Raw genomic sequence first — 23219 nt, 5'->3', positions numbered from 1 at the left:
CCACCATGGTAACTGCAAACAAAATGCTTTTAGGGGCTTCTGGTTTAGTCTTGTGACAGGATATAGGAGATACGATTTTTATATAACAGCCATATCCTTCTCTTTAATTAAAGAGTGTAAGGCAATTTATATAACAATTTTGAAGTACTTTACAACAAAGTGAGGCTTAATAATGCTCAGCTTAAGTGAAACCAGTTGCTTCATGAAAGAGCCAAAAAGAGTAAGAAAAGGTTTTGATTAGAAATATTGAGTAACTTTAATGACTCCAGGAACAGGACTATTTGTATCTCCAGAACATTGTGGATCTCTGTATTAACCAAATAGTCTGTCAGCAAAGCGGTCAATAATTTGAACAGCTGCGATTCATTCTTGTCGCAGCCTCTCAGATTTGTATTGCAGACTGCTAGAATACTTAATCCCTGCAGGTCCATATAGATAAAGATCTGGTGCCTTGGAAGATTTTTAGGAGGAACAAGAAGAACTAAGTCTGATCAATTTTCCTCGTGGATGGTATCTAGTAACAAGGTACCCTGAACAATGGCTGTTGTATAGTCAATCAGGAGAATAAGGAGGGGGAAAAAAAAACAAAACAAACAAACAAAAGCAGGCAGGCAGCAAAAATGCAAATGAAATTTAACATTTACCAAAGAAATTCATTGTCTCTTCAGCACTGCATCATAGAAAATTAACTCAGTCTCCTGATACAGCAATCCTGGATGTTATGTTTTGGTCTAAAGACCAAAAGAAACAAGATAATTTTGTCTCAGTTCCTTCATAATCAGACTTGTGTCCTCACCTTCTCACCCTTGCACGCTGCATGTGCAGCCACTGGCAAAGGGCTCTTAGGGGAAGGAGTCCTGAAGTGTGTAGCAGAAGGGCCTGTAACCTGGAAGTAATACGTGGCAGTGCACAGTCAGAAAAGCAGTTTTGTCGAGGTGGAGAAAAAAAGAGCACGTTCACGTGTTTAACTTGGTGTAATTGTTCTAGCGGTGCGGTACGTACCTAAAGTCTGTACTGCTGTCACTGTACAGCAAAGTCCAACTCTGTAATAGCGCAGCAGTTACTCGTGGCTGGCAAGTAGCATGGTGGATGGCAAAACCGCTAACTACTACAAACCAGCAGCACTTCCTCACCTAGCCGATCCCCCGGGAGCGCCTAGACGGGTTGTCGGAAGTTAGGCGCAGCCAGGAGCGACCTCTGGTAAGCCTCCAAACGACGAGGGTTGATTCTTCTAGCACGGAGAAGAAGGATGCAGGCGTTCACCGGTCACGCAGGGCAGTTCCCTTCTCCGCAGCTCCGTGCGACAGCCCTCAGGCCAGCGCTCCGCCAAGAGCGGGCGAAGAGGCAGCCCCCCCCAACCGCAGCCCCAAACGTCCACAGCAACGAAGCGGAAACGATTGGGAAGAAGGGCGGAAGTGGCTTCGCCGGCATGGCACGAGCTATTTCCGGAGGGGAGGGCGCGCCGGTGTCCGGCTCCTGCCGGAAGCGCCAGTGTGTCGGGTCCCAAGATGGCGGCGGGGATGTACCTGGAGCACTACCTGGACAGTAAGAGCTGCCGGGGCGGGGCCGAGGGCCGCGGCTGAGGACGGACGGGCAGACTGTGCCTCGGGGCGGGGACTGAGCCCTGCCTGGGCGCTGGCCGAACCGCGGCTGCCCCGAGCCCCGAGGACGGCAGCGTTGCCCGATGCCTGGCTGTGAGGCTTCCCGGAGCCGTGAGAGCTCCCGGCCGCGCTCCCTTCCTCCTTCCTTCCTTCCTTCCTTCCCTCGTCGCCGCGCAGAGGCGTCCTGGGGCTGCTTAGAGGCGGCGGCAGGGGCTCCGGCTGCTCGCTCGTAGCTTGCTGCCGGGCAGGGCTCAGAGGAGCTGCCGAGGCAGCCCGGCCCTGCCTCCGGCCGTGGGGACGCGGCGCCGCGCTATCTGCCTGCCCCCGGGGGAGCTGCCGGCTGCTGCTGCTCCTCGGCAGCGCGGCTTCGGGAGCCTTTCTGGGTTCGCTGGTGGCGCAGCGTTGGTGGAATGAAGCTGAGGGCAACTTCTGTGTCTGCTGGGGGATTGTTGCTGCAGCTGCTTTCGCTGACATTTTAAAAATGCAGCCTTATTTCGGCTATGAATACTGATGGTACTCCTTTCAATTGCACATAACTGTATCAAATTATGTTCTCTGCACGGTGAGACTTAGAATATAAATATATTCCTTCTCCCCTCCGGTCTTCTTAAAATAGACCAGTAAAGTGATTGGAGGAGTTGTTCTTGAAGAAATGTACTCATGGGTTAAGATTGGGTCACCTCTTTGATGAATGCAGTTTTCACATTTTCTGATTGGATGTCAGCACTGGAGATGAAAAAGTTTGGTGTGTTAGAGCATGATGTTAGCGGTATGTATCTTTTATTTCAGTCTACTTGGCCAAGTTACATCTGTTGGCATATGCTAGGTAGCACTGGAGCATGGTTCTTCAGGAATTGTGCTGATCTAGATCTCCTCCAGCACAGAGCTGCTGTGTGGGAACAGAGCTGAAGCATTCCCTGCGTTACGATCTACGGGAGCATATAGTGAATTAAGGAAGGTCAAGAACCACAATACACGATGTTTTGCCAAAAAAGCTGAAGGGACACTGATAGTGGACAGGCAAGAATATTGATCTAGGAGCTTTGAAGAAGGAGAATGCAAAAAGCAGGAAGAAAAGTTGGACAAGGAGACAAAGATAGCTGGTAGATGGGAGATTGGGGCTGGGCAAGAGTGGAGCAAAGGAGACAAACGAAGAGTAAGCGTGTGGGGGATGCAGTGTTTCTTTACTGCAGGGAGCACAAGTGTATATTAAGAGCTGCGAAGACGAAGTAATGAAAGATTGAGTTTTACAGCCAGTAGACAGGAATGAGAAAGATTTGCTGCTGAGTGTAGTGATGTATGGCAGGCATGAAGTTGAAGATGAGAAAAGCTTTAGATGAGTTTGGTAGCTAGAGTACTCCCATCAATGCCAAGTGCCTCAGGATTTTTGTCACTGTCAGCTAAAGTCTGTGAACTCTGTGGGAACTCTTTCATCCTCCTCTAATACAAACATGCAGCAAAAATTACAAGCTTCTATTTTATGTCTCAGCCAGGATGTGTGGTCCTGCAGGTAGATGTTAATAGAGTGGTGCTGTTTTTTTGTTTGTTTTTTTTTTTTAATGTGTCTTCTGGCTAAACAGATGTTAGGAGGAGCAAAGTGTTTGTTACAGTGGCTTTGTGTTCTTTGATTTTTGTTTGGTATCCTGTGTATCACATGCAACATCCCGTTATTAGCTAACTGTAAGAGAGCTGCTGTGCTCAGTCTAGGAGTTTCCTTTAGAAAAGCCGAGTATGTAGTTTTTAATACTTATGGAAGAGAATATATCACATCATCCTTCAATGAGTTAGTTTACTGATTGGTTTTCCTGTCACTGTTTTGTAGTAGTTCATTTTCACAGTTTCAATATTTTGTTGCACCTACAACACCTTCTGCCTGCCGCGTTCAAGTGTCCTGTTACTAAATGTTTATTGCTTGTGTAGATTCAAATTACATAAATCATCTTCTTTCTGGTAAATTAACCAAAACAATCAAACAAACAAACAAAACCTACTCTCATCTCCTGTCAACAGCTTTGAATTTCTGACTTTCTGAAAATGCGTGCAGTCCTTTAGTACCAGTCTTCTTTATGGCGCTAACTAAAGAAGTCGGGTTATTGCTCCTCTGTGGAGCATGCCCTTATCCCTGTTGGCCGTTGTGTTTCAGCTGGAAGTTCTTATTTGGCAGTTATCTGCCATAGTAATCAAGCCTTATTGTTTCTTGGAAATACGGTCTGGCATCCTTTATCCCTTACTTTCCCTAAGTGTATTACTTTACATGAGACTAGATAAAATGTATCAGGAGTTACACTGTTGTCTTACTGCCCTAGTGGTCTGTTCCTTTTGTTTTTGTTCTTCCAGTCTATCTCACTTACAGGCAAGATACACTTCTTTAATGCATCAAGACCTACTTCACGTGTGATTTGCATGAGTGGTGCTTGTAATTGTCTGTAATGAGTTCAGAAGCCCTATGTAGCCTTTTAAACTCATTTTAATGTATCTTATGCTTTTTGTTGTTATTATAGATGCAAGATGCTTTCTGGTACCACAAGTATTTGATGCAAACTGTGGCTTAATCACTAAAAAAAAAGAGTGTTCTTTTAGCACCTAGTTTAGATATAGTTTTCCATTGACTTTTTTTTTTCCTCCCACAGCATTTCTCCTCCATGTCGTTCACTGGATGGATGTGCTCAGGGAATGTGTGAGGAGGATGAGATGAAAGAGGGCAGTTGTTTGTAGGACCTCTTCGAATCCTTGAAGAAAGGAAGGTGTATGATGAATTAAGTGCAGATGGTAGGAATTAAAAGGGTGGTCTCGTGTTTGAGGCAGTTGGATACCACCCTGATGAAGTGAGTTTGATGTCTGTGTTTGTTTTTAGGATGTGCTTTTTACAAGTTCTTCTCAAACAGATCATTCTGCCCTTAAATTGGGTGAACATTTGTAGTTAGAGAAATAGACTTGCAGAATGCACATGAAGAATGCAACTGAAATGTGCTTTGAGCAGATAGTTCCAACGTGTGAGAAACTGTAGCATTTTTAGACATCTAAAGAAGCGCGTTTGCAATTACATGGCCTTAACTCTTTATCTTATTTTTTCATTCCTTTGGTGAGGGAAGCAGGCTATTCCATAGCAGTGTCATGAGAAAGCATTCTCATGTCATATTAATGAGCACCTTGAAAAGCTGATTGCCTGGTTGGGTTTCAGATTGGGTTTTGGATAGTGTATGTGATGACTCTTATTAAGCAAAAAGGACAAAATAAAGCTTTCAGTCACTAATCAGTTGTTTGGTATGAGAAACAGCTGGTATGACCATTCCATGTAGCAACTGAAGCCTGAATGTTAAAATGCACAGAAGATCTGACAAAGCTGTACATACAGGCTTAGTTATTTCAACTTGTGACTTTTTGAGTCCTCTATTTTGGACCTCTCAAGATTTTTTTTTCCAGGAGATTTTTGTGCTAGCCAGGTTATCAACAGAGTTCTTGGTAGAATTGTCTGTCAGCTTCCTAGCCCTGGTATTTTACTGGCTTTCAAGTGGTTGTTGTAATTTAAAACTGGTTTTAGGTTTAGCATTAGACGCACCCTTCCATGCCCCTGCTGTAAGGTGTTAATTTTAAAGCTCAATTGTCTGAACTATGTTATGCTCCCAGCAGGTGTTCCTGCAGCAGAAAAAATGTCCGTGTTACTTCTGTGCTGAGCTGCCTCACGGAGGAGCTCCATATTGGGTCTTCTCTGATTTCCCTCCTTCCTTCCTCCACCAAACTGAAGCTGTCCCTTTGATGACAATACCGAGCCAAAGGATTAAAGAGAGAGGAGAAACGTTTCTTGCTCCAGTTCTGTTCTCTTTGATTATTTGTGTGGCTCTTTCTTCACCTTCCTTTAGTGACTGAAGTTAAGCATGAAAAGTTTTCCATCTCTTCAAATATTGTTCTCCTTCTCTGAAGCATTTAATGGTCTATAAAGTATTTAATGTCTGCTTCTGAGGAGAGAAAGCCAGATGCTGAAGTGTTTTCCTCCATGCCAAGAAAGGAACACAACTTTAGTTTGGGGGAATCTATGGATGCAAAGGAATTAGAAATGTGGAAAGGGATGGAGGAGGAATAAGAAGGAAGAAAACTGTGGTATTTTGTGATTGCATGTGTGTGAAAGCTCTTCTAATGAGTTTGTGCTTGGTCAGACTCTAGTTACTGCGTTTGGCTCAGTGTTTGCTCTCTTACAGAGCTAGAAATACTTAGTGCAAGCTTTAAGGGAGAGAAAGGAAGGGTGACTAATACAGACCTTCTAGAAGACAAGATGCAAACACCAGAGTTTTCTTCGTGTTTAGATGTTTCAAGAGGACTGTAGAGCTGTTAGTAGGCATCAATGAAATGCATGGATAGAGGGAAGTTGCAGTTTTCTGTGAGTTTTTTGTGAGTCTCTGTGAAAGCGTCACGATTGTAGCGATTGTCTTTGTAGTAATGTCAGTGCATCTCTTTATTTACTTAGAGGACGTCAGAATAAAGTAAGTTACAGGTAGTGGTATCACAAAAATCTTTTATGGCAGCAGAACCGAGGGATGTACCACTCTCCAACTGTCTAGTGCCTGAATTTACTATGAGCTGCACTCTGCTTGCTTCCTTATGATAAGGATACGTCTGCCTACTTTGCAAGGGTCTGTAACCCTTAGGAAATCAAGTGGTGCCTTCTCTGCTGGTTCCAGCCATTGTTGCCCACCACCTATTTTTCAATCTGGACAGATGAGGCTCTGGCTTTATTTGCCTTGCTGAACGTAAACTTTTATAATTCCATCTGGAAAGTGTGTATCAGAATGGAAGGAAATTCAGATTTTCATTATAGTTGAGTTAGTGAATAAATGTCATTGGAAAATGATGATAAGGGACAATTAAAAAAAAAAAAAAAAAAAAAGTAGTTTCCAGCTTCTCCCACCCCAAACCTCTGACTATCTAGATTCTGCCGACATTTGGTCTAAATTAGATCTAAATACTTGGAAGAATCATCAGATGAGAGCTGGTAGCCTCAGTGAGCTCAAGAAGCAAAAGAATGTCACTGGTCTGTCTGCTCTGATAGCTGCTTGACGTTCCTCCCGTTGTCTTGGAGACTGCCAGTCAGGACCTATTCCAGGAGTAGACACTGGGACACGATGGAGTCCTCAGCTGGTAAGTTAGCATGGTACTGTGTAGTCACTTTTGGGGAATGTTCCCTTTTAATTTTCATTTATTTATTATTATTTATCCTTATGAGGGAGACATCAAGTTCCCTTTGCTCCTTTTATTCTACTGGCACGTGGACATGTACTGGTTCAAGGCTTGTCAGTATTAGAAAGCTTATTCCTGAATAAGCTCAGAGCAACAGTAGCAGCATCCACCTTCTTGAAAGTCGTCTTTCTTCCCCTGCAGCTGCCACGGGAATGTCTCTTACCAATGCAGTATGTGGCCATAACCTTCAGTTCCTGCTTATAAATCGTTTCACGTTACACTTCAGATGCACACATCTCTTAAATTGTTTTAGTGCAGCATACTGAAAGATGCCTTTCACCTTTATGAGACTTCGAATTAGTTGCATCTGTGACGCAGCACATATGGTCTATGGAAAATTACAAAAGATCTTGTGAAAGGGAGAGGATTTGGTGATTCATAGGCATCGCTTGTTTCTGTGTGAAAGCTACAGGCACAACCCACACTCAGCTAATGCTTTTATTACTGCTAATGGCCAGTTCGTTTAAAATTGATTTTGTTGTTGACTGGTAATTTTTTTCAGAGCTTCCGCCAAATGGTTTTATAAGACAAAACATTCTGCATTTTCTCCATGTTTCTTCGCTTGACCAAAACCCAATCTGGTGCAACCATTTTGTCAGACACTCCTGTTCTCTCTTTGGTGGTGCCCTTGGAGATCTGCAGTGGGCTGGGAATGCCTGGAGTGTTTCTAATTTGACTTGCCAGTCTTCCGTATCCTGCAAACTTCTGAAATCGAGGTAGATCTTTAATACAGGGATACAGTTCCTATCAGTACAGCCTGCTGTCTTGGTTGTGGATACTGTAGTATTGAAAAGTCAGAAAGAACCCTTCATCCCTTCAGGAAAGGGCACACTCTCTTTTGGGGACTGTTAGGCTTCTATGGCTACTGCGTGGACTGCTGTTGCTGACTGTTACTGTGTCTCTGGACAGTGCATGACGTAGATGTGCCTTAGACTGGCATGCAGTGCACTGGCCCAGCACTTGGGATATTTAATGCAGCAGAATTCCTGGCTGGCCTTGAACAATTCAATCTGCTGAGTACTAGTTGTAGTGCTGTTTCTGTAGAGGTGGTGGTGAGGATAATGTTAGAGGTTAGGCTGCACATGCTGCTGTAGTGCTGAGCACTGTGTGAATGGAGAGAAAGGTACATTATGCTCTGGCTCAGATTTTAATGGACTGTGTAGGAAGCTAATAAATGGAGAACAAAGCAAAGTAGACAGAGTACTTTAAAAGGGTTTTGTTGTGTAAAGGGAGGGAAGGAAGGATACATCATTCCACTTAATAAGGAAGCAAGGAAGTTGCTGAAGATTACTCTAAGCCAGTTGATCTGTGCTGTAGTTCAAATGCTACAAAATTCTGAAATCTCTTAGCACCAAAAAGTCCTGTGTTCTTCCCTCATGAGAGCTCAGCCGTTTTTCATTCCAGAGGGCAAGGAACTTATCCTGTTTCTTTGCCAGTCTGTTACAAGCAGGATTTCTTAATTGCTGTCAGCAGTGTAGCATTAAAGCTGGTTGTTGAAATCTGTACTGTTTAATAAAGCATTGTGATTGTTTTAAAATGCATTTTGACTTTTTAATAAATGTAAGCATACCTGGACATGGTAGATGAGCAGATATCTTGGGAAAGGCACCATGTATTTGTGTAGTACTTTGGTGCCATAGATCTCTTTGGAAATGTGGACACTCGCAGTACAAACCCACTGTCTGGCACTGCTGAAACATGCACAGTGAGAGGATGAAGAACAGCAAAAGTTACCAGATTGTACAATTCCATGGGCTCATGGGCTTGCTTGTTGTGGGTGTGAATTAACATCTCAGTTCAGCAGCTGAAGTTTCAATGTCGATTGCCTGCACTGACAGCTGTTCACCCATTACTTTTATTGATTTGTTTTCTGTTTTGTTTTTGATTTGAAGGAAGGAGGGTGGTGCTGGATTCTAATTTTTGGAAAGTTAAGGGTCTGCGTGGTTCTTTTGGGAAAAGAGATGTGTTGAGGGAAGAACAGGAATGGTGGAAGGAATGGCAAGGAAAAAGGATGAAGGATGAGAGAAGAATGGGGATGATGAAAGGACAAGGACCTGGGAAGCAGAAGGGAATAAAAAGTTTAACCTGTAATAGAGAATGAAAACAAGGTAAGAAAAGGAAGGGGAGGCAGAAACTTGGAGATGTGCAGTGATGCATAGGGTAATCTTGCTGTGGCAGGAATGCAGGATACATGGGGGGCTGTGCATTGCTCTCTGCGGTCTGTGCAAATGAGTGAAGTCGCAATAATGAGAGTCTGTGGTTTTCTATAGTCTCCCTTCAGGTTCTGGAATGCCTATGTAAGGTCCCTGCCTTCTCTTCTCTAGGCTGAAGCCCCAACTCTCAGCCTGTAGGGGAGGTGCTCCAGCCTTCTGATCATCTTTGTGGCCCTCCTCTGGACCTGCTTAATGTCCTTCTTGTGTTGGGGGCCCCAGAACTGGACACAGTACTCCAGTCACAGTCTCACAAGAGCAGAGTAGAGAAACAGAATTGCCTCTGTGACCTGCTGGCCACACTTCTCTTGATGCAACCTAGGGTATGATTGGCCTTCTGGACAGGAAGCACGTATTTCTAGCTCATCTTTACCCTTCTCATCAACTGACACATCCAAATCCCTCTCCTCAGGGCTTCTCTCAAACCATTCTCCACCCAGCCTGTATCTGTGCTTGGGATTGCCCTTACCCAGATGCAGGACCTTGCACTTGGCCTTGTTGAACTTCATGAGGTTGGCATGGGCCCACCACTCAAGCCTGTTCAGGTCCCTGTGAATGGCATCCCTTCCCTCTAGCGTGTCAGCTTGGTGCTACTCAGCTTGGTGCTGTCTGCAGGCTTGACGAGGATGCACTGTCCATGCCCACTGTCACATGTGACACTGCCCACTGTCCACGTTGCCTTCAAAGATATTAAATAGCATTAGACCCAGCACTGGTCCCTGAGGAACATCACTCGTCACGGGTCTCACTTGGACATTGAGCCATTGACTGCAACTCTCTGAGTGTGACCATCCAGCCAATTCCTATTCCAGTGGATGATCCATCCATCAATTCCATTTTGTCATGCAGGACAGCGTCAAATGCTTTGTATAAGTCCAGGTAGATGACATCAGTTGCTCTTTCTTTATCCACTGATGTTGTAACTCCATTGTGAAAGGCCACCAAGACATCTGATTTTTATGGGACTGCTGAAGTGTTGTTTTCTGATAGCTGTCACAACATTGGCCAAGTAATTTCAGACCACTGGAAAATACTGTGATGAAGAGTGTTTCTTTATTAGTACTTTTGTTTGTTAGAATAGATAAGTTCTTTTGGGTTAAGCAGCAGAGAGCAGAAAGCTTTCCCGTACACAGGTAAGCTGCCTGCCATAGAAATTGCTCCTTTAAAACTTGCTTAGTGCAGCTTTATCTTGTAGAGGTGAAAGGACGCTTTTCCAGGTGAGGGTGTGTACTGGTGTGTGTGACAGCTGGAGACACTTTTCTTTTTGCTGCAATACCTGTAAAAACCAGGGCATGATTCCTTTCAGGTTCTCCAACAGCAGCAAAGTCCTGTCTGAGTTTCTCTTAAGCATGAGTGTGAAACTCAGCCGTAACCTCATTTAGGGTTGTTCTGTCCAGAGAATAGCATCCCACTGGTTTTTGAGCTAGCTGAGGTATTCTCTGTATCTTGACAGTTTCTAGCCTTGCTGGGGGAAAACAGTATGTGATGGAACGTGTGCTTTTATGAGCTCTTTTTTAGATGGAGAAAAAGGAAATTACATCGATCTTTTTTTAAAAACTACCAAGAATTCAGATGGCCTGGGATTTGTGCATATCTGACATACTGTGCACAAACAAATGCTGGTTTTCTCTAGAGGATACTTCTCCTGGAGGAGAGAGTGAAAAATAGCGTGCTGCTGCATGACCATGTTCCATTTGCTGTGCAAATTGAAAGGTTTGCAGTCAGTGAGGCTGGGGATTACAGAAGAAAAAGGGATGATATTAAGATTCTCAAGCTGAATTTCATCCCTGCCACAAATTCTCTTTGTAAGCGATGACGATTTTCAGTTCTGTGTGCCCGCTGTGTTCTGAGTCGGTGCATGTTTGTTTTTTGAGCCGTAGGGATGTAATCTGGTAGTGGGCTGCTTGAGCCCTGTGTAAAGGCTGTCGTACTGGGCAGACAAGGAAGCACAACATTTAGGAATAGGCAAACAACCTTAATGTTGCTGCTTCCTAATTTTTTGAGAACTTGATCTCGCAGTATTAACCTTGAATGCAGGGAAGTGGTGCCTGCGTGCTGAGTGGTCATGTATCCATGTACTTAAGGACCTACTATCTGCACATTTCTTAGATATTTACAACAGAAATGGCAACCAAAATTGATTGAAGCAATATTGAGTAAGTGACGTACAAAATCCTTATAAGTAATTATGTTCTGATTGTGTGGAAACTTACTTGTTAACTTATTTGTTAAAGAAACAGCTTCTAAGCCCAGCGAGGCCCACAGTCGTTCTTACATTTGTAGAAATTAATTCTGTGGCATGTGTATGGCACTTGTTTCAAAATAACTGAATTCCTTTGTGTGCAGACCTTCCCTGCTGGGTGATTGCTTTTCACGGAAATGTCTCTGCTGTAGAAATGTGTGGTGGTGAAAAACAGAGACTGCTGTTGGGGCTGATGTGTTAGACAGCCTTGAGTAAGGGTAGGGGTGCCTTCGTTTACACAGTGTGTGTTGCAGGGTGGGTTCAGGAAGCAGAAATGCTCCTGTTGTGCTTCTGAAGAGCTTTTTTTCTACAACCCCATACTCTTCCCCACCTTTGTTGTTTTTAATAATAACAGCAGCAACTTGCAAGATTTTTTTTTTTAAGCTATTTATTAGGTGTAAAGTTGACAACAATCAAGCTTGGACTTCAGGTCAATGTGGTGACAGTAGATCTCAGTGATTAGACAGGCATGGCATAATAAGAAGTGCTTTTATCAGGCTTGTCAGCTGAGCATGTGGTGATGACTAGGTGCTGAGTAGCACAGCGCGTTGGAAATTAATTGGCTATCAGCTTCATGTTGCTGGTTCAGAGCTGTACAGATGTTTTGTTGTTCACAATGTTTAGCATCCTTCCATGTGCGGGGCAGGCCATACTGAGTTTGTGGTGTAGAAGGCAGAACCAGGAGCAGTGGGCTAAGGCTGCTGTTTACTGTTTCATCCTGCCTCAGGGTTGTTCATTGGTTCTTCAAAGTCTCCTATCTGTCTGTTAAAATAAATATTAATCCTGACTCACTTTTCAGTGAATTAGCATTTGATCAGCTTTAGTTTTGCACAGAAGTAACTAAATGGTGTTATTTACCAGCTGTTGTGCTGTTTTTTGGTGTTTTTTTTGTTTATTAGTGAAGTGAGTTCTTGGATGGGTTAGAATGCTGTGTCAGAATGACTGACTGTATTACAAAAAAAGTTTTCTGCTTTTCTGCTTATTATAATTCATACCTTTCTGCGTGGCAGCTTTCTGTTAGCTGATCTGGTGCTGTAGAATTGAACACCTGGGTTAAACACATCAAGTTTTTATAGTCTTTCTCCTTTATGGTTGACAGCAGCTAGAGGCACGCTACTGGGAACTAGGAGAGAGTTCTGGGAATCACTGGACTGCTGTGGCGTTAGTTAAGCTGAGCAGTCAGTACTGTTGAACTTAGCTTTGGTTTGACATCGTGGACAGGGACTTGACTTCTCTATGTATTCTTCTTTCCCTGCAGGCATTGAGAACCTGCCTTTTGAACTGCAGAGAAACTTCCAGCTCATGCGAGATCTGGATCAGAGAACAGAAGGTGAGGATTAGAGATGGTTTCTGTGATGAGAAAGGAATCATGCAGCCTGGCTGGCTTTTCTTCCTTTGCCTTCATCTCTGGGACCTCGGGGAAGAGAAGGAAACCTGCAGCTTTCTTAAGAGGACCCTGTAGTGTGTATGTATGTACACATACTTACGTGTTGAATGGTCGACTTGTTTCAGACCTCAAGTCGGAGATCGATAAGCTGGCCACAGAATATATCAGCAACGCACGGACTTTGTCGTCAGAGGAAAAACTGGGGCTCCTCAAGCAAATCCAGGAGGCCTACGGGAAATGCAAAGAATTTGGGGATGACAAGGTTCAGCTGGCTATGCAGACCTATGAGATGGTATGAAGGGAAGTGTCTGGTGGTTATTTTATGAAAGACTGTGCTGAAGACCCCGATCTCTCTCTTTTGAGCCTCACCCACTCTTGCTTTTCTGCTCTTAGTGCAAGCCCTGTACTGTCTCTTCTTTGCTGTCTTGGGCTCTGTTCTGTGGTAACTCTTGGTCACTGTCTTTTTTGCAGGTCGATAAGCACATCCGGCGGCTGGACACAGATCTTGCTCGCTTTGAAGCAGACCTGAAGGAGAAGCAGATAGAATCGAGTGACTATGACAGTTCTTCCAGCAAGGGCAAGAAGAGTGAGTACCACCACTGGGCTGCAGATTGATACAGGAGGCAGCCAAGTGACTGTGGAAGTGGTGGGGATGAAGGCAGGCACTGAAGTGGTACAGACTGTTACGCTGGAATCTGAAGGACAGGTAAAAAGATGGTGACCTGGGCTCTTCTTGTGTGAGCATATTCAAGGCCACTAGATAAAAATTAAGATGAGATGCGTGGCCTAAAGCCAATGTACATTCCAAAGTAGGATTGCATTGTGGTGCTGAAGAGGTTGTTACTGTCAGGTGTCTGTTTTAACAGAATGGAATATGCAATAACTGTTTCTCTTGTTACCAGAGGGCCGAGCCCAAAAAGAGAAGAAAGCTGCACGTGCACGCTCTAAAGGGAAGAATTCTGATGAGGAGGCACCAAAGACTGCCCAAAAGAAATTAAAGCTTGTCCGCACGTAAGCATTTAAGACACTTGGGGGAATGAGGAGCAGCACTACAAATCAGACCAAGGGAGGCTTAGCCAGACTTCCCTATGAAGAATTTGATCCCCACCCCGACCAGATCCTGTGTGTTTCTCCTTGGAAAGAAAGGAAGGAGACTTTTTAGTTTTTTCAAGGGAGTGTGGTGTGAAGGGGAAGACAGATCACTTCAATGGATGTGGATGTATGTGCTGTAAAAAGAGGAGTGGCTGTCTCTGGGCAATGGGAGATATGAAGGGAACCAGTGCTAGTTGATTTACTAACCTGATTTATTTCTTTTTCCTGCAGTAGCACAGAATATGGAATGCCTTCAGTCACATTTGGAAATGTGCATCCTTCAGATGTATTGGATATGCCTGTGGACCCCAATGAGCCTACTTACTGCCTCTGCCACCAGGTCTCCTATGGGGAGATGATTGGCTGCGACAACCCAGATGTAAGAGCCTGTACTTGATGGAAGTGGGGGAGAAGGGAGTGGAGAGTCTCCTACAGAAAGTCTTGTGCTGCTTGGGTGGGGCCTGATGTAGAAGCAGTGATAGTAGCAGGGCTCATCTCAGCTGGGAAGAGCAGTGGACTGGCCAGTTTAGTGCAGCTTTTTTTGGGCTTTTCCCTAATAAATGGATGTTTTCTTGGCCCCATACTCAGCAAGGGATAATTCTGTTTACTAACGATGTATAGGTTGGATATGAGACTCCTGTTTTCTGACAGATCCTGTTAGGATTGCTACTAGTGGTTTCAGAATTTGTGATTAAACATTGGGAAGTTTCAGCAGACCAGAAACAATGATTTCAAAAGAGAACTGCTTTTTAACTGGGTGCTCTCCACCTCAACAGTGCTCCATCGAATGGTTTCATTTTGCCTGTGTGGGTCTGACAACAAAACCAAGAGGAAAATGGTGAGTGAGTGATTAAAACAAACATACTGCACGGCCCATTGGTCTCTGAAAAGAGGAGGGTTGTGGATGACAGAAGAGAAAATAGGAGAAAATTAAAGAGAGTAAGACTTTTTCAGCAAAAGAACTTGAATTAAGGCTTTGGTATCTTGGAAAAGATCCTTTGAAACTGTAAACTCAGGGTTCATATCAGATCATAAATGCTGGCTTTTTGCTTTCCTTTCTACCAGGTTCTGCCCTCGCTGTTCCCAGGAGAGGAAGAAGAAGTAAAATCCCATGAGCCTCGGATACTGCTGCAGGAGCTCTCCTCCCCCTGCCAGGGCCTCGTCCCAGCTCCCCCAGCCCTTGGGACCTTGGCTAGGGGGAGTCTTTGCCCTGTTTGTGGTTTGGGCCATCCCTGGAATGGTGTGTACCCTCACGGCAGTTCCAGTATGTTCTGTATCCCTGGCTGCTTCCGAATCCCTAAGGGAGGCCCTCTCTGTGTACTATTCCAAACAGGTCTCTGAACCTCAAAGGGAGTGAATGAGGGCACCAGGGTAGCCACCAGATTCCCAGGGATTCAGGTAGCCCCTGATTTTCCTTGGCTTTCCTTCAGCCTCCTCAGAGTTCATTGCCTACTCTCTGCTGAGAGAACAAGGCTATGGGATGGGGGAAGGAAAGGAGGTAAGTCTTCAGCATTTTAGGTCTTCTATTTTCCTGGATCTTTTTCAGGAGAGAGGGAGTAACCAGGCCACTGCTTAATCTAGTAGCTTGGTTGAGAGACTGAAAACTTAATGTGCTCCCTATCTTTAATCATTCCACTACTTTGTCTGGCATTGAGCAGCCTCTTTTGTTGGGGCAAGGAGGAAGGAGTGTTTAGAGCTAGCTTTATCTCTTACTCCTGGGGTAAACCTGCTCTCCTGGGAAGCACACTGTATGAAGGAAGAAGAATTTCTGGCCATGTGGTGAGAAACGGTTTGATCTAGCCTGTCTTCTGGCACCAGAATTCTCCCTCCCTTTAGTACAGTGGAGCTTCTCCATTATGTTGATGATGATGGAAAGTTCGGGGATCCAAATCCCACTTGTATACTATAGAACTAAATAAAATTCATTCAAACAAATGCTCGGTTTGTCTTGCTGTTACCTCCAAAGTAAGTAATTGGTCTCTTTCTTAGTTCTTGCTCAGCTTTTCTACTGACAAGTGCAGCACAGCTTTTTTTCATGTAATAATCCTGAACATTCTGCCAAGGTCATCCTTTAAAATACAACTAATACACTTGCGAAAGAGTTTCTAAGCTTTCTAATGTCTGTGGAGAACATCTGCCTCTTGAGTCATTTCCTCACAAATGAAAAGATGCTTATTGTCATTTTTGTTGGCTTTTCTTTTTGTCAGTGGTCCTCTGTTAAATGATTGAGGAAGAACATAGATGACCAGCCCTCACTATAGCTATCGGGCAGAACACTAAGAAAATAAGTTATCAGGGCAAAGCTTTTGCATCCAAGAATGTGGACAAGTTTTTTAGATATCCTGTTAACTTGTTCCCCAGTGAGTCACCTTCACCCTGGACCACTTTGTTGCCAGAAACTCCAGCTGCTGTTAATAAGGTAGTGTTGTAATGTTGGCAGGTGAGGAAATGTTCCTTACTGAAGATAGCCTTTATCAGTTTAATCAGTTCCTAAAATCAGAATCTTTTGAGTTGGAAGGGACCATTAAAGGTCATCTAGTCCAAGTCTCCTGCAATTAGCAGGGACATCTGCAGCTAGATGAGATTGCTCAAAGCCTGATCCAGCCTGACCTTGGATGTCTCCAAATACAGATCTTCCAACACTTGTCTGGGCAACTTGTTCCAGTGCATTATTGCTACCCTTACTGCACATAATTTTTCTTATTTCCAATCTCCTCTCTTTTAGTTTGAAACCACTTCTTGTCCTCTTACAGCAGACCTTGCTAACGAGCCTGTCCCTTCCTTCTTATAGTCTCTCTTCAAATATTGAAAGGCTGCCGTCAGTTTTCCCTGGAGCGTTCTCTTCTCCAGGTTGAACAGCCCCAGCTCTCTCAGCCTGTCTTTGTAGGGGAGGTGTTCCATCCCTTGGATCACTTCTGTGGCCCTCCTCTGGCTGTGTTCCAACAGGTCCACGTCTCTTCTGTGCTGAGGACTCCACATCTGGACGCAGTACTACAGGTGAGGTCTCACCAGCTCAGAGCAGAGGGGCAGGATCACCTCCCTTGCCCTGCTGGCCACACTTTTTTGATGCAGCCTAGGATACAGTTGGCTTTCTGGGCTGTGAGGGCACGTGGCTGGCTTGTGTTCAGCTGCCATCTGTCAGTAACCCCAAGTTCTTTCTGACAGGGCTGTGCTCCATCCTTACATCCTCTGGCTTGTCTTGATAGCAAGAGTCGCCACAACCCAGGTGCAAGACCCCACACTTGGGTTTATTGAATGTTGTGATATTCACCTGGGCCCACTTCTTGAGCCTGTCTAGGTCTCTGTGAATGGCATCCTATCCAGTGGCTCTTCCATTGTCCACTGACCAAATGAGTGCTGAACTAACAGAGCAAAGGCAGGATATGGTCTGTAATTGAAAAGCGCATCTGGGCCAAGTGCAAGAATGACAAAGGATGCGATAGCTTTTGGTGAGATAGGCCTCTGGGTCGTGATGACCAGCATTAGCTGGAAGTTCTGTGGGAAACGTCTACTAGAGAGGTATTTAAAGTGGGAATTTTGACAAATATGTGTGAAAACCAAGAATTTTTAAATGGCTTATGATGACAGATGAAAGGACATTAAAAACTAGCATTGAAAGAGAAGGAATGAACGCAGTAACTGTGCAAAACTTAATCAAAGGGAGAAAATAATAGAATCAATAGAAGCTAGAAATGACCAAGTACAAAATTGAAGCCATTGGAAACAAAGCTTGCAAGTGACAGGGCTGGAAACACAAGCAGCTTTTTTTAGATTGTCTTTTGTTTCTGGTGTAACTGAACATGGCACGTGTCCATTACCAACTGCAGATAGCAGAATTGTTTGTAATGAGAGGAGGTGGAAGTGTTCTGAAAATATTTATTATGAGTTTGTGCTGGTGTCATATTGGAATGATATAGTTCCCAGGCAAACAGTAAGGAGGATTTTAAACGGCGTCTATTGGGGAGGACAATGTGAACTGGTGATCTTCAGTAAATAGCATTTGTAGCCCTGCGAAAGCTGCCCCAGGTGCCTGGGTTCCAAAATCCAACAGGTTTAAAACATTGGAAAAGCAGCAGCTCTGTGCTGGACTTCTGGGATGGCAAGAGGATTGCTACAAGTCAGCTGACTGTTACCAACCTAGGTTTGAAACAGGGCAGCACTTATAAGCAAATTGCTTCTCTTTAAAACAAAGGAGAATTCCAGGTCAATAAAAATGTTTTGACCAGAAATAGCAAAAAGAAAATCTGTCAAAAATGACCTGATGTGATTTTTTATTTTATTTTATTTTATTTTTTGAAAGGTCATTTTTAATAGTTACCTGTCATGGGAATAATCATGTGGGTAAGTATCCAAAAATTCTACTTCATCCAAAACTTTGATTATAGTGCTTAAGACAGGAAGAAACTATGTTAGAGTCATCACAAATCCCTTTAAATAGAGCTGGGTGGTTGACAGATTCATTGCAATAGCAATCAGCACAACATAACCACCTTCTCAAATGGAGCTGGAGAAATTGCCTCTTGGAGCAATTGGTAATGACATAGTTAATAGCTAAAGTCAAATCTGAGATTCAGTAGCTGGAGCAATGCAGCACTACAAGAAGTAGGACTTGTGCCGACTTCTGTAAGCGCATCTACTAATAAAACTTGGCCATGCACACAAACGACCTGTTTATCTTCTCACTACGCAATTTTCTTACCAGTGGGCATCATTCCCAGGCAGCAGAGCGAGCGCAGACTTTGGTGGTGTTCACTGAAATTATTGGGGATGAATTCTTATGAGAAAGTGACTAGGTATAAATATATGTATCTGAGAGTTGGAAACACTGATTAGAAGGGACTCCTGGAAGTCACCTGGTTCCATTTCCCCCTACAAAGTCAGGCTGCTGCCAGTCCTCAGGCAAGTGAGGTGTGTGGATAGCACAGTGCTGCAGCAGGGTAAGCTAGATAGGAAGTGGCCGCTGTGTGGTTCCAAGAAAAAGGTGATGTTGCTGATGAGCTTAGGGCTTGATTCAAATGCTGACCAAATCACTCGGGAGATCTCAAGCTGACAGCTGAGAAGAAAGATATATTTACCTGTGAGATAGCTTGCTTCTCCCAGGATGTTTCTGATTGCAGATGCACAGATGCACCTTATCAGGAGGTGGTAGTTGCAGATGACAATGGGTTTGCTCCCCTCCAGCATCTGCAGAGAAATGGGTGATGCTTTCTCCAAGCTCCAGAAGGGGACATGAAGGGTATCTCGTTGTGCTCTCACCTCAGTAAAGCTTCACTAAAAGCATGCGGGCTGCTGAGGTGACTGAGCACTGCAACACAGCTGCAGTGAGTCATTGTGCAAAGTGGCAGTGGGATCATTGATGTTTCATTTCTGCTGGAGCAGGGCAAGACACGTTGCTCGTGTCCCAGCTGCGTGTTGGTGGCTTGCCTAAGGTGATAATCCAAACTTCCAAGTGAACTTGGAACCAGGGCCCTGCACTAAGCAGACCTGGCTGGTTCAGCAGTGTCTGAGCAGTTGTCCTGTATAAATGACCACAGTGCACTTTTCTCCCTGCTATGTGAACCAGGAAGAGCTGACCTTAGTCTTGTCAGTGATAGTTCAGATTTCTGGCTAAGGATCTTGCAGAAGGCCTTGCTGGCATAAAATGTGTGCAGAGTTTTACGTTCATGCCCAAGCAGAAATTGGATCTTGTGTTTCTGAGGTTAAATAACACTGTTAATAACATGGATTCTTCCTCCACAAGGCCAGGCCCAAAGTTTCCCAGATCGCTTCCACTGCTGAGAAATCAAAGGGCTCTGTTAGCTCCACAAGACAATTTTCCAAGTGGTTCTGTGGCTACATATGGACCTGCTATGTACAGGAAGGACAGAGCTTCAGGTTGGAAGGGACCTCTAGGGTTGACTTCCAAGTCCATGGATAAGCAGTGAGCATTTTTGGCTCCTTTTGGCTGATCTGAGCTTCTTATCTCTCTCGTGGTGGATTTCCATTGGGGAGGTGATATCCTCCTTCAAACTGACCTGCAGTGCTTAACGTTTCTTGAGTGACATGTTGATGGAGCTAAAGACTAACAAAACCAAGACAGAAAACAGCGTCCTGCCTTTCTTTCCAAATACTACTGAAGGAAGTTCCTCCAACTCTGTTGCCTAGTAGTTGCAGTATCAGGAGATGTATACATGTTTTTATCAAATAAAATGCATTTCATTTATAAAAATAGTCAAGCATCTTGATTAATATATGCTAATTTATGTTTATTCTTCTGAATGCATTAAAAAAATAAACGTTAGTTTAAAAAAGGCATTTTTGCCTGTGTCTTAAGGACAGGCAAGCCTGTGATGAGCACTAAGCTCCTACTGGTTTGAAAATGTTCTCGAAGTTGTCCACTTCAGTCTGTTTTTGCAGATTTGCTTTCTGCACGATTTAGTTTCTGTACAATTTAATTTCAGTGGATTGGGTCACTGCCATTGAGGGGATAACCTGTTCAAAGCAGGAAACGAGGCTGGGAGGAGAAAAGGCTGGAATTAGTTTTTACACATCGATGACAAGTATTCAGAAAAAGTGTGAGACCGTGAGATTTCCTTGTTCTGAAAGCCTGGGTGATGCTATTCAGTTGCCACAGAAAGATTCAGGTGGGGAGGGACCTCAGGAGCCCTGTTGCCCAGCCCCCTGCTCGCACCGGGCTGTGAGCTCAGGCTGTTCTGCCCACGTCAGCCTGCCTAAAAGGTCAGAGCAGTTCATTCAAGCATGCTTTTAAGAATCTGCCTCATTGTAGTTATTAGTTCAAGAAACCATTTTAAAATGATGTTTTTGCAATCAATTAAATATTCCACTTTCTAAATGGGGAGTAAAAAAATACTTCATTATTTCCTAACAAAATTTAGGCCATCGGAATTAATGCACATTATTACGTAGAGTGCTTGTATAAATGTGAAGAGATTAATGCACCCATTGAGTTAAAACAAGGCTATATTTACCAGCACATTCGAATAGCTCTCGGTCAGTGACAGTAAACCCACAAAAATAAAGTGCAGCTCAGAGCGAAGATCAGGTAACCTGTTATTAAACTCATCAGTTTGTACCACTTTGGTTTAGTTCACCATGCTGTCTCATGCTTTTGCCTGCAGAGACGCCAGCCCTGCTCGCAGTAGGCTGGTGCTCACTCTCTTTCCCCACTTCCAACCAGGCTCCACGCTCCCCTTGGCCCCGTGGGTCCTTTGCCCAGCAGAGCCAGGGCCAAGCTTGGTGCCAGGCCGTCAGCACCTCACAGGGCCACCACAGCTGGGCAGAAGTTGGTCAGGCTTCATCAGCACATCACACCCAGCACGTTTCTGTGTGCTTACCTCCATCCTGTGATGTTTTCCATCAGCCTGATCAAGGAGCGGGCACTGTTTTCTGGTAGCAGAGGAGGAAGGGCCTGTGAGCTGTGCTCCCGGGCTTTCAGGTATTTTTTCTGTCAGAGGTGTCTGGGGACACAGCAATCAGACAGTGGCATGGAAAACACAGATCCTCTCCCAGCAGAAGCAGTGCTATTGGCGGTACTTGCTGCAGGATGTGCTGTAGGCCTGGGGGTTACAGCCCGCTCCACTCAGACAAGTGCAGGAACATATCTGCAGGAAATGCAAGCTTCTGAACACAAGGCTGCAAATCTGCTCCAGGGCATGAATGATACAGCTTGTAGTGTGGCATCAGTGCTGCAACTTTACTGGTGCCAAGGTAGCCCTCAGATGTCAGGAAGTGCTGGAATTAACCTCGATCTTGTGCTATACTTTGCAGACAACTGACCCCACAGCAGGGAGCAGCCCACGCAAGCTCTCTGTATTGATGACTCCTGTTCAAAACATTTATCCTGTCCTCATCCTTGCCCTGAAGATAAAATAGTATTTGCAGAAACATACAACATAAGTGTCACAGAGCCAGCTGGCACAACCATAGCCAAACAGCTTCCACTGCACTCACCATCCCCCTGCCTGGTGCACACTACACAGTGCTGTTCTGTGCACTTGCGGACCGTAAGATTTCCCTGAAGGATTTCTGACAAGCTGAACCAAACCCAAGGTACTCACAGAGGTAGGATGGACTCAGCCTCAGAAAGCCTTCAGGTATATGGCAGCCAACCTGTCCTCACATCACTAAACATAGTTTTTCTAAATACACAGTAGCTCTCCCTAGGATCTGCTACTAGAACATCAACCAAGGATGATTCCTTCGTCAGCTCCTTCATCATATTCCTCATGTTTGAATTCCCAGTGTACATTCAGGGACTCTGGCATGCTCATTCTTGTTTCCTTCATCTATATGCCATAAACAGCAGGTCCAAACAGGAGCTCTTGTGATAACCCTGTGTGATGTGCCAGGTTGGTGCTTTCCTCAGTCATGAATTTCCATCAGCCACCGAGGTCAGCATTATGTTCCCCCAGGGAGATGCCCAGTGATTGCAGAACACAGCCTGGGCTCTGCTGTCACTGTGGAGCAGAGGTGATTCATGAGTCTAGGGAGCTGAAGGCTCTAGAGATGTCTAAAATGCATCTCAAACTCTGCAATGGAAAAAAGAAGAAATGGAAAAAGCTTGAGCTTTGTTGTCTGTTTTAATGGGAGTGGCAAGAAACAGCTAGAAAATGTCTCCTGCTCACTGTGTTTGAAAGATGCCGTAAAAGCATCCTAAAACTTAGTGCTGTTGTTAAAAGGTTGACCTTCAAGCCTCTAGGAAGTGCTGCCTGTCAACAGGACCTCTTGGAGCAAACAGTAGCTTGTCTCCTGCAGGGAGACACAGAGCTCTGTGCTGCTGCCAGATGCCTTTGTAGTGCCTGGCTGCAGTGGTTTGATCTTTCCTGGCAGCTTGTGTGGCCACTTTGTTCACTGGCAGCTGGTGCTCTGCAAGGGCAGCCAGCATATCTGCATTCTCTCTGCAGCTGCTGCACAAAGCAGAGCTGCTTGCATCTCCTGCGATCTGCATTGGAAACCACTTTTTCGGGGGCTTCCTGCTGTTTGGGCTGTCCAACACTCTGTTTTGCCTGCAGATCTCAGATCAGATTAGGCTGTGTGGTGCGGCAGTGGGTACTGAAAGCTGCTGTGCTGCCCTGGTTTTTGCTTATGGATGCAGTTTCTGGTGTGGCTGTGCCAGACGTTGCTTTGCAGCCACAGCCACACTGACAGCTCCTTGCCCATGATGATTGTGGTCATTCTCAGTCACATCAGAAGGCACCCAGCCAGAGGAGGCTCTCCCAAGCACTGCTGGCCGTCAACCATGCAGTGTGCTCATGGGTCACTGTGTCTGCTCACTGGGCTTCAGCCTTGGTAGCTGAGTGCCCCTGGGCTGCTCCATGCTCACAGGCTGTACCAGCACTGCTCTGCCAACTCCACAGTCAAAATCCCTCCTTTTTCCATGGAGGTGTTCATGTCCAGAGCACAGCTCTGTTCCCTACTGCCTGGGACGCTCCCTCTGGAAGATGCTCCACTGACTC

At 44.8% G+C, this 23219-nt stretch overlaps 1 protein-coding gene across 4 annotated transcripts; it reads left to right on the top strand.

The window, feature by feature from the left end:
• The first annotated feature begins 1384 nt into the window (after window positions 1–1384).
• On the top strand, window positions 1385–19918 carry ING4 (inhibitor of growth family member 4). Of its 4 annotated transcripts, XR_007374730.1 has the most exons (9): window positions 1385–1545; window positions 12544–12615; window positions 12798–12964; window positions 13144–13258; window positions 13575–13683; window positions 13996–14143; window positions 14541–14602; window positions 14830–15004; window positions 15098–19917. XR_007374730.1 is itself a non-coding variant. In XM_048934629.1 (8 exons), the coding sequence occupies exons 1-8, from the start codon at window positions 1509–1511 to the stop codon at window positions 14867–14869; spliced, it is 750 nt and encodes a 249-aa protein (XP_048790586.1). In that variant the 5' UTR covers window positions 1385–1508; the 3' UTR covers window positions 14870–19915. The 4 variants fall into 4 exon arrangements, 3 of the variants coding, with proteins under 3 accessions (XP_048790586.1, XP_048790609.1, XP_048790600.1); XM_048934629.1 differs by having other exon boundaries at window positions 14830–19915; XM_048934652.1 differs by lacking the exon at window positions 1385–1545 and adding an exon at window positions 1605–2370 and having other exon boundaries at window positions 14830–19918.
• The last annotated feature ends 3301 nt before the right edge of the window (window positions 19919–23219 follow it).

This window comes from Lagopus muta, chromosome 1, assembly GCF_023343835.1.
Source record: "Lagopus muta isolate bLagMut1 chromosome 1, bLagMut1 primary, whole genome shotgun sequence".
In the NCBI taxonomy this organism is placed as follows: Eukaryota; Metazoa; Chordata; class Aves; order Galliformes; family Phasianidae; genus Lagopus; species Lagopus muta.
Note: the sequence above shows the minus strand (reverse complement) of the source record. Positions and strands in the feature narration are given on the sequence as shown.